A 10523-nucleotide genomic window follows, 5' to 3' on the forward strand; every position below is an offset into this window, starting at 1 on the left:
TTGTGTTCTCAAGTGTCGAGGGTGCTATTCAAACAAATGCACTGTCAACAAACATGGAAGAACAATGTCTCTCGCCCAAATGCCTGTTGATGTCATCATCCATGTAATCTGTCCGTTCTCTCGTTTGCCTGCGACAGAGTTTGATTGAATAGCATCTTTAGTCTCCCTTGTGTCATCGCTAGAGCTGAACTCCTCTGATTCAGCTGACATCACGTGACCACATCTTAGGTTTAACATGCAGGAATGTTAACAGCAACGTCTCATCTGTGTGCCTGTTCAAGCATGAGTAGATGTTGTGTTGTTGTTGTTGTTGTTGCTGCTGTGTGTGTGTGTGTGTGTGTGTGTGTGTGTGTGTGTGTGTGTGTGTGTGTGTGTGTGTGTGTGAGTGTGCGTGTGGGTAAGTTACATATTTAATACTGACAGTGTTCCCTCTTTGCTACCTCCCTTCTTTCTTCTTTCGCTTTGTGCCCTGCGCTGCCTCCTCCTCCACCCCCTCCCTCCTCTTGCTCTTTTGCACCTGCTTTCCCAGGTGTAAACAGGTGCACACCCCCCTCATACCCGCCCCCCCAGGACCCCCTCAGTGCGGGGCAGTATGAGGTAACGGAGGACATGGCACAAGGAGAGGTTTTTGAATTCAGTCAATCCAAAAGAGGCCAGGCTCCCTTCTGGCAGAATTTTAGTAGATTAGCTCCATTTAAGAAATGAAGAGACTCTTCTCAAGGACCAGCTATTTTTCTTAGAAGCACCAAACACTGGATGTCCCAAGATGAAGAAAATATGAAAACACACAAACATACACACACACAAGAGACTTGGACCAATGTTAATATACAATTGAAAGCAGCAAGAGGACTAAAGACTTTAAAACAGTGAGAAAAAATAAAACTTTACACTTCATATATGTTAGTACAATTCTTAGTTATCATGCTTCTCCAGCCGAACTCTTTCCCTCAGATTCTGCATCATCTGAATGTCCTGGAGTCAACGGAGATTATTGAATTCTTTCATTTGGAATCCTGGAGACCAACACGTGGCCGAGACATCCCGGTAGTATGATTGTTGCTGTGCTGCTATGTGAGATTGCTTGTTGCATTCTTCTGAATGTGAGATTTAAAAAAAAACAAAAAAAAACGTCAGGCCTCTCAGCTCCCTGCAGAGGCATCTGAAGGACCTGTGAGGCTCGACTGTCAGCGTCACTTCTGAGTTCAATCCATCCTGCCACTAATCACAAACTCAATGCTCCATATTCCTCTTAACTCTCTCCAGCTGTCTTCATATAGTAGCCCCCCTCTCTCTCGTACTCTCTATCTCTCCCCCCACCTGCCTTCTGAGTCAGAGGGAGTGCTTCATTCTCTTGGAAACCTGCCATCGACCATAATATGATGGGTCAGGGAACAAATCAATAGTTGGAACATCAATAGAATATTTACATCCTTCCACAGAGCCGTTTTGACAGGGTATTCATATGTGATCACACCGCAGGGCTGTGGGGTTGCTCGCCACTCAGCTGAAACAGCTGGGAGCTGGAGATATGCAGGCTATGGTCCACCTGCCCCCCATCCGCCACCCCCTCCCCTCCTCCCTCTCAGTCCCCAGAGACCACCCCTGTAGCGCTGTGCTGGCAGCTCGCTGGGTGTTTGGAAAGAGCATGGCCTACCTCCAGAAATCCACCGAGAGCTAAAAGTGCCAAGATCTGAAATATCTATTTTTCATGTCAGCTCTAAAAAAAAAAAAAAAAAAAAAGGGAAAAAAAGGCGTTTTCAGTTGACTTACAAATTTTGTATTACTCATGCTGGAAAAATAGCACATATTCATGTCCGTGTTCACATGTTTTGACTCATTCAGGTGAACATGGAAAGCTACAGTGTGAGAAATTAGGAAGACGTCTCACTAGCACTCGGGGAAGACGGTCAAAGGAAGTGGACAACCTTTAAACTTCCTCAGCTTATGAGTCATTTCTGGAAAATAATGGATGTAGCGCCACAGGGAGGCAGGAGGGTGAATTTAATCTGTAGCATGCTGGCGTCCCCTGATAGAGCCGTGCAGAAATTCGGCAGTCCTCCCTTCTTTTCCAGATCTGATCCATGTCCTGTAGCGTCACTCGTCACTGTTTGACGAAGGCCTGATCAGACTGATTTAAAGGTCCCTGAAGGTGCTCTGATCCCGCCATACATTCCAATGCGACGTATTAGACACGAGATGATCCGAGGGGATACCACCAATTTATCACTAAGAGGGTTTCTTTTTGGAAATAAGCGGAACATCTGACCTCAGATGCAGATCATTAGACGGACATTGCATACACAGTATTATTATAAATCCTCACTATTCACTACCTTGATATGAAAGAGTTATCTTTATGTCATTTGTTTGCCTTCTTATAACCTACTGGAGAAAATTGCTTTGTATGTTGTGTAATTTATGTTTCAGTAAAGAAGGCTGAGAAATCAGCTGCTGGTGTCTGTAGAGATGGCTCCCGGTGAGATTGTTTTTGGAAGATAATTTCATGGCCATGTTAACCTCAGGTCCAGTGCTACCTACCCCACCCCCCACTTAACCCTTCTACTCCACACGCCACCACCTGCACTAACATACAGACATGCAGCCACACATAAACCCACTTGCTGGCCCGTTCTGCTGCGGAGAGGAGAGATGCTATCTAACAGTGCCTTCCAGCATTCCACTAGTGATTATCTATTCTGTTTCACAGGCAGATTTGAAGTTGTCCTGTACTTTCCCTCCTGCAATCGCCTTTTCCTTTTTCTCTCTCTCTCTCTCACTCTGTCTGTCTCACTCTCTCTGTCTGTCTGTCTGTCTGTCTCTCTCTCTCTCTCTCTCATTCACACCAGGAACCCCTTGTTCCCTTTGTGCATGAGAGCCACTCGGACAGAAACGTGGAGATTTCCATACAAGTAGATACTGTGCTGTCTGACTGAAACACTTAATATAATATGATATCACTCATACATGGCGGTAACTCTATTGCACAACGTTCATCCTTATGTTTAGAGATGACATTTATTATCTATTTAACAAGATGATTTGATAGTTTTCAGTAGTCAAGTTAGGTTACACCTCAAAATCAAGACAAATCATCTATTTTACCTTTATCAGTGACACACTGTAAATACTGTACAAAGAACAGATCATATATTTGGATATTGGTATTTTCTGTTGGAGACGAATGTTGTTCCAGTTCTAGCGTGCGGTTAGACCTCAGTACCAGGTAAATGCATGCTTGTGGCATCCAATATTTTGCATGAGACTTAAGACAACTCTGTTTGGTTTCATTTAACTTCCAACGATGAACCATGCGTTTGTGAAACCCCTTCCCCAACAGCATCTCACCGACGGGAGTTCTGCTCTCTCTCCACCTGTTTCCTGCTCACTTTTACGGTTGTAGCTTTTTATTTCACGCCAAAAAGAAGAAGATGAGGGGGAAGTGAAAGGCACTGATGTTCTCTTTGCCCAGATATCATGGGAACTAAACTGTAACATTATTTTTTTTCTTTCTAGTCCAATCTACACTGGTTATTTTTGGAATGCTATTAACTGCTGAGGCAAAACGGGTATAATTTTTCTATGACAACCAAATAGGAGTTAGCACTGATCATGGGTGTTTGTGTATAGATTTGTAGTCAAGCAGAAGAGCTGAATAAATGTGAAACCTCTGGGGATGAGCTAAAAATAAACATAATCCTAAAGACACACACACACACACACACACACACATACACACACGGCACTTCATTGCAATTCATATCATGCTCTTGTTTCAAATTGATCTTGAAGTATAATGATTTCTCACTTATATTTATTGAATGCAGTATTAAATATTTTGGCCACCATGATAGAATTATGTATATATTGGTTTTATTTCTCTTATATAATCATCATCCTGACCTTGTACTGAAAGCTGAGAGGGTGGCCTTCTGTGCAGTTTTTTTTGTTTTGTTTTTTTTCCCGGTCATGAACCACCACCAAGACAGCCAAGTTAGCAGACTGAATGCTCAGATTTCTGTGATCCCTCCTATTCTGGGGTATACATGAGCCCGTTCCTGAGTTCACTCCCATTCCGCATGGCGACACCTTCAGTAGGAACTCCTTGCCGTTACGATTTGTTTCCAGTTAGTCTTCAATGAGCCATATCTGATGTGGTTTTCAGTCACAACAACAGAAGACTGGCTTTCCACCATATTCATTGTATATAACCATCTAGTTTGAGGTCTGGATTTTTGCCTCTCACAGACAATTTAGCCACACAACCCAGCTCCTTTGTCACCATATGCAGACATTTGTCATCTTCTTTCTTGCTGGCCTTTGAGTTTATTTGTTGTAGAAATGAAAAATAATGCCTATTCAATCCAGAAACTGTGAATGGGAGAGTGGCGATGTCAACTGTATGTACATTATATGTTTTGATGTAATAAGAAGCACTGGGAATATGTTGTACTTCGCTGTAAAAATAAATCTATATCTGATATAGCTGTACTTTTGTTGAAAATAAAACCTCTACAGAACTATGCGTTAAAGTGTTGGATTTCCTGGTGTGTGACATTAGCCACATTCCTGTACACGGATGCAGCACAGGAGACAAGAGGGAAGAACATAGAATAAGCTAAGAAGGTGTCGACAAGTCACTAAGAAAATATGTAAGGCACAAAGTAGAACCTACAAACGATCTTCAATAAGTAATGACACGTATGCAAATGTAGTCTCCCAGCTGGCCTTGCTGAAGTATGAGTTGATCGTTCCGCTTCCTAATGTTTTGAAGTCCACAGAGATGCAAGACTGTTTTGCAGGCGAGATCTAAGACGCCCTGCTGCGATGCAGACAGTGGCTCAGTGTGTGTTGTGACTATTACAGCTGATTGTGTATGCATTGAAGATACCGGCAAAATCACAGGATGTGGCTAAGGGTGAAGCAGGCAGACAAAAGTAGTTCATAGATTATCTTTTTTAAAGTGCTGCTGAGAAAGTGCGTGTTGAACTATCTGCAGTGTTACTGTGGTCTCTAGTGGTTAACTGTGGTGTTACACTTCCCAAGGACATGGCAGATTTTAGGTCACTTCAGGTCAATGGCCATTTTTGTGAGCTGTAGTTCATCCTGAAGTGATAATTCACTCTAGACTCACTGCTAGATAGATAGCTTGAAAACATGAAGGGGTTTTTTTTTCTAGCTGTATGAGTTCTTGGTGAATCCAGAATTCAGAAAGGGGCAGCATCTTCCTTGTTTGTGAAAGTTAACGGACACTGAGAATCATCAACAGTAAAAGTATACAAAGCATCTGTCGAATAACTCTCGTATGTATCATCCAGTAAAGTCTCGGTGTTCTTTTTCTAGTTTTAGGATGAATAATTCACAAAGAGTTGGATCTGAATTTAAAATTACATAAAAACTGCTCAGTTACACTTTATGGCACAAGCATGACCAAGCACTTCTAGCCGGAGCGTTCAGCTGAGGTCACAGCTCAGTAACTGGCCAGACCCCAATGCTGGATTTTTACATGGTGTGCCTGTGTCATTCTCATGTCATGTTTGTGGATTACTGAGGTTCGAACTGGATGAGGTACACTAGTAGCACATGAATGAGTTCCAAAACCTGGAAGTTAGCATTGTTGAACATCCACTTTCCTCATCTGAAGTCAGTCGTTTTTTTTTGTTGTTGTTTTTTTAAGGAGTTTCAATGAAATGCTTAATATGAGTACTGTGCTTCACTGCAGGCAGCGCGGCAGTGCAGTGGTTAGCGCTGTTCAGGGTTCGAGCCCTTGTATGGGCACGGGATCTTTCTGTGTGGAGTCTGCATGTTCTCCCTGTTCCTGTGTGGGTTCTCTCTGGTACTCCAGCTTCCTCCACAGTCCAAAGACATCAAGAGGGGACGAGGCTGATTGATACTCTAAATTGACCGTAGGTGTGACTGTGAGTGTGAATGGTTGTCTGTCTCTATGTGTTGGCCCTGTGATGGACTGGTGACCCGTCCTGGGTGAACCCCGCCTCTCACCTGAAGGCTGCTAAGATAGGCTCCAGCCCCCCCGTGACCCTTAACAGGATAAGTGGTAGAGAATGGATGGATGAATGGAGGGATGGTTCACAGCAAGTTAACATATTTTTACTTATTTTCAATGCAATTAAATACCACAATTGACAATTTTGAAGTGTTTATGTGTCTTAAATATGGTGAGAAAAAAAGACCAAAACAGAAGCGTAAATAGTTGTGATGATAATCAGGCAACTGTTGTGTTGTTCATTCACAGCATAATTTAGCTGTGCTCTTCAAGCAAAAGTATGGTATTGACAGTATACCTGAAAAATCATAAAAGTGATGTTAATTTGTGAATTAATCAGGCTGAATGACTCTGGAAGTCTCATTATCAAACGTCCCATAATGAGTTTGTGATCTAATTGCTTTTGGTTGAGGGAATCCATGGCGATATGAACTTCCTGTTTGACCTACAAAATACATCATCCCTGCAGCTCTCTATTGTGGATTCGCCAAGAATTCATGCAGGGAAAGAACACTGTCACTTAAAGACATATAATGATAAACAAATAGCACTTTTTGGGTCAACTATCACTTTAAAGAATGCCATTAATGCATAAACCAATGATTCACAAACATCATATGAAAAAGAACAAACTTACAGCAGAAGACAGTTCAGTGACTGAATGTTTAACAGTGAGGTATCACTGGGTGTTAACCTGTAGGCATCATAAAAGTTCAGAGGTGTCATGCTTCAGGTAGTTCCTCAAGACGAGAGGAATGTCCAACCTGTCGATAGCCAGCTCTTTTTTGGCAAACGGGAGGCGTCTTCGAATCGCAAGCCGAGTCTGTAACATCAGTGTTTTGGGACAAACTGCAACCGAACACAGAAAGATGGATGAGCAGTTGAAAATGAAGACATACACTTAAGAACGTCCACTGACTCAAGCCTTACCTCGCTCCTTCAGCAGCAGAACCAGCGCTTCATTCTGCTTTGTTGTCTTGTCAATGATGAGAGTGGGCAAATACACATCCGCCCCAAAGTCGATGAGCAGCTGGATATACTCCACCCCGCAGCCGTAGCGGAGACACACCTCCAGAACTGTCTTGGGCTGCTTTATTCTGGCCAACATCTTCTCATCAGTGCAGTTATAGTTGGGGTTGGCCCCATGGAGAAGGAGGAGCTTAAAGCAGTCCAGATGTCCATACACAGCTGAGATATACAGCGGCCCTCTGCACGCCGTAGCATTGGAGGCCCAATCTGGAACTTTAGGTCTGACGTCTACCTCTGCTCCAAAATGGAGTAGCTCTTGAAGGATGTCCACATCCCCTTCCCGTGCAGCGGTCAGCACCGGCGAGCAGTTGTTGTACTGACTGCCATTCGGGTCAGCCCCTGCCTTCAGCAGGGCCACCACACAGTCCAGATGTTTCCCACTGACAGCTGTGAACAGAGGCGTCTGGGCCTTAACATCCAAGCTGTCTATCTGAAGTGAGACACAACAGCCAGTCAGCATGTTCATGGACTCCTTTCATAAATGTTCTTACACATAAATTTCCTTTTACAAGACTGCACTTTTTGAACCCTCAATTTAGTCTTTCAGACAGGAAACAAAGCCTAGTGGTTATTAATTCCTTTTTTGTGACACTGGGTACACAATAGAGGACAGGAGCCATATTAAAAATGCTATACACAAATGTACACATCACTCCTTCACTGTGACTCTGCAGTGCAACATTTCAGCATCTTTCTGTCTCTTGTTTTATGTTTGTTTTGATTGATTTGATATTTTTGTCAGAACAACAAAGACCTTAAAGAAGCTAAAAGTCTCTAGAAGGCAATGAAAACAACTTTCAATCATTGCAAAGACTTGTAGCAGCAATGTAGGTGATTTTTATTGAAACAAGTAATGGCTCACTGCAGTATATTTAAAATATTTTTGTCCATAACCCCCACCAGTAGGCATATGGAGCCTCAGCTATCTCCTCCAGCCCCAATCCAAAAGATCCATCTATCATTCTCAGCAGACTTGTTCTTTATCTCACCTCAGCACCATGCTCCAGCAGCAGCTCTAGGCACCTTAGGTGTCCCAGAGCAGCAGCGGTGCGTAGGGGAGTTACTGGGACCCCCCAACCACTGCGAGCATTGATACACCTCCTGTAAGTCTCTTGAGAAAGGAGCTGAGAGAGAAGCATCGCGTTGTCGCTGCTCACAGCATCGTTCAAGGCCTGACAATGCTCATTGTCCTCATCCTCCTCCTTTGGCTGCAGCAGGGAGAAGATCTTAGAAATGTCCATCAAACTCATGTTGACTGCGTGGCCCACAACCATAATGTAACTCCAGGCTAGAGCACATCAGAGCCCCTCCATCTGCCACAGCAAAGAGACCATAACACCATCAAACACGCATCTGAAATACTCCTGTCATTTTGCTTTATTGTGTTTAGAACTTAAGTCACAGTGACAGTCCTATCCACAATGTATGAAGACCATAAACACACCACACTGTAGTTAGAACTACGCATGGAAGCAAATCGTGTAGGAGCTATACTGCAACAGATTTTCGACTCCTCTGTACATTCTGAACATACTGGGGAATTGACCATAAATACATCTTGAATCTTGATAATTAACAGTAGACTTTGAGATAATGTGCATGGCTTCAAAAACACACGAGAACATGTTACACACATCATGTTGTTGGAAGAAAACTCCTTGGACTCACGAGACACTTACCTCACCTTCATCAATTTGGAAGAAAGAAAGAAAGAAAGACAGAAGAACGTGGCAAATCTGCTAATGAGTCTGTATGCTGTTTCCACGGGAGAACCGCGAGTTGTGAAAACGCTGTGCCGTGCATGCGTGTGTGCGTGTGTGTGTGTGTACACGTATTAGAGGGGGCAAAAGCTTCTGTGGGGTGGGGGCTAATTTTAGGCCACAGATGGGCCAGGCTAAACTTCCATTCTTGGAGAGTTGAGGCTCCAGTTTATAATTAGAAAGGTGATAGAGGTGTGACACTTCTGTGTGTGTGTGTGTGCGTGTGTGTGTGTCTGAGTGAGAGAGAGAGGGAGAGCGAGACAGAGGGAGAGATAGAAAGAGAGAGAGAGAGACAGAGAAAAATAGTTTTATCCGTCCATGTTATACATCTTAACGTGCAGGTTCATCTAGATAATAGTATACGTATACATAATTGTCAGAGTATACGTCAAGCTGAATGATTAACGAGGTGGTCAAATTGTTTACTTTACAGGTCCTGCCATCACCCTGTTTCCCTGCTTCACACTCAGGCAACCATTTTAGTCAGTGTCAGCTGCATGACTGTCAGAAGCTTTGGAGGGGCAGCCAGTCAGCTGTTCCTCTATCAAACGCAGACATGTCATCAAAGGCTCCCTTGTTTCAAAGGGAAGTTGGAACATGTCACATTTTTTCAGCATATGGCAGAATTGTCCAAATTCCTGATATTTGATGGATATATGCAAGAAATCGCTTTACATCTGTCTTTGACTCAATAAAGTCAACAACTGCTCATCCGAGCAGTGTCAGATTTGGCAACAGGCACTGCGTTTTGTGATGTCACAGTTGTGTTTGTTCAGATTTCGTTAATCTAAGAGTTCTGCCATTCAAATAGGAATTAGATATTAGCAGAGAAACTATGTCATAAAAGAAATCAATTCAACTCCATCTTCTAAAAATGGATAATAAAATTAATAGACCTCAACTGCCAAAACCAAAACCAGTGGGACAAATTTGAGCAATCATATGTTATTTTGTTCAAAATATTTGGCCTATTATTATTAATAATTATTATTATATTAATAATCATAATAAACAACATATAACGAAAATTACTGTTTTCTGTCTTCTATAAATATGACAAAAAAATGAAATCCCTTTTTTTTTAACAAATTTGATCAGGTGGTTGATTTGAGTGGATGATTTTGCCATCAATTTCAAAAGTTATGTAAAACAAGAACACTCTTACACTTAAGACTAACAGAAGTCAATTTGCGAAGACTTGAAAATGTGCATTTGAAGGCCTTGTAAAAATATAACATGTTAAACTTGCCATCATACTTTTAATAGTGCTCTCTGTTCCCCTTTAATTTATAAATACTACATAAAATCTGTTGCTAAATTTGTACTTTCATTTCATGAGAATATCTAACATTTAATCAGTTCTACTTGATAAGATTCCTTGAATGTGCACGATCCTGCTTTCCCACCAGATGGCAGCAAAGACACTGATGTCAGAAAGTCCCGCTGCTGTAAACACTTAAGAGGATGACGTAAACAAACTGCCATTTCCTCATTGACCTTGGTGAAGAAATGCAAGTAACCTAGTTTAAGTAGCACGATCAAATCACCAGCTTGTCAGACAGAATAGCAAATAAAGTTTTAATTGTTCATGAAACTGGTTACTTGATTAACTGTCACATCAGTAAATGTTGGCATGAGGTTAACTTCACTTAACAGCTTTTCAGAAGCTGGCAGGAGTTACACAAGATGGAGGTGGAGCCCAATGACCTTTGTTCTGGTGAAAAATATAT

The 10523-nt window shown here is 42.3% G+C and overlaps 2 protein-coding genes across 6 annotated transcripts in view; one reads left to right on the forward strand and one right to left on the reverse strand.

Annotated features, from left to right (window-relative positions):
- The window catches only part of arhgef9a (Cdc42 guanine nucleotide exchange factor (GEF) 9a), a 47143-nt gene extending 42601 nt beyond the window's left edge, over positions 1-4542 (forward strand). For all 4 annotated transcript variants that reach the window (XM_086223047.1, XM_086223048.1, XM_086223049.1 and 1 more), the window contains one exon: positions 530-4542. In XM_086223047.1, the coding sequence (XP_086079173.1) occupies positions 530-705 (176 nt within the window). In that variant the 3' untranslated portion in view covers positions 706-4542. The remainder of the gene's footprint in view (positions 1-529) is intronic.
- A 1531-nt stretch (positions 4543-6073) lies between these two features.
- LOC147250782 (ankyrin repeat and SOCS box protein 12-like) lies at positions 6074-10459 on the reverse strand. Of its 2 annotated transcripts, XM_086223052.1 has the most exons (4): positions 8713-10459; positions 8023-8346; positions 6935-7463; positions 6074-6853 (listed from the first exon to the last, which is right to left on the reverse strand). In XM_086223052.1, exons 2-4 carry the CDS (start codon positions 8305-8307, stop codon positions 6708-6710), a joined length of 960 nt encoding a protein of 319 aa, XP_086079178.1. In that variant the 5' UTR covers positions 8308-8346; positions 8713-10459; the 3' UTR covers positions 6074-6707. The 2 variants fall into 2 exon arrangements, with proteins under 2 accessions (XP_086079178.1, XP_086079177.1); XM_086223051.1 differs by having other exon boundaries at positions 8023-10459.
- Between the last annotated feature and the right edge of the window lie 64 nt (positions 10460-10523).

This window comes from Aulostomus chinensis, chromosome 13, assembly GCF_037954235.1.
Source record: "Aulostomus chinensis isolate RoL2024-O1b breed Wild chromosome 13, RoL_Achi_v1.0, whole genome shotgun sequence".
Classification (NCBI taxonomy): domain Eukaryota; kingdom Metazoa; phylum Chordata; class Actinopteri; order Syngnathiformes; family Aulostomidae; genus Aulostomus; species Aulostomus chinensis.

What these genes read in the sequence shown, in the direction of transcription:
- LOC147250782 (XM_086223052.1), bottom strand. Translation starts at nt 8,307, where the DNA reads ATGGTTGTGGGCCACGCAGTCAACATGAGTTTGATGGACATTTCTAAG. An exon ending in TGCTGGAGCATGGTGCTGAG is followed by an intron (nt 7,464 to 8,022) that starts GTGAGATAAAGA and finishes GTCTCACTTCAG; the next exon opens with ATAGACAGCTTGGATGTTAA. An exon ending in TCTGCTGCTGAAGGAGCGAG is followed by an intron (nt 6,854 to 6,934) that starts GTAAGGCTTGAG and finishes GTTCGGTTGCAG; the next exon opens with TTTGTCCCAAAACACTGATG.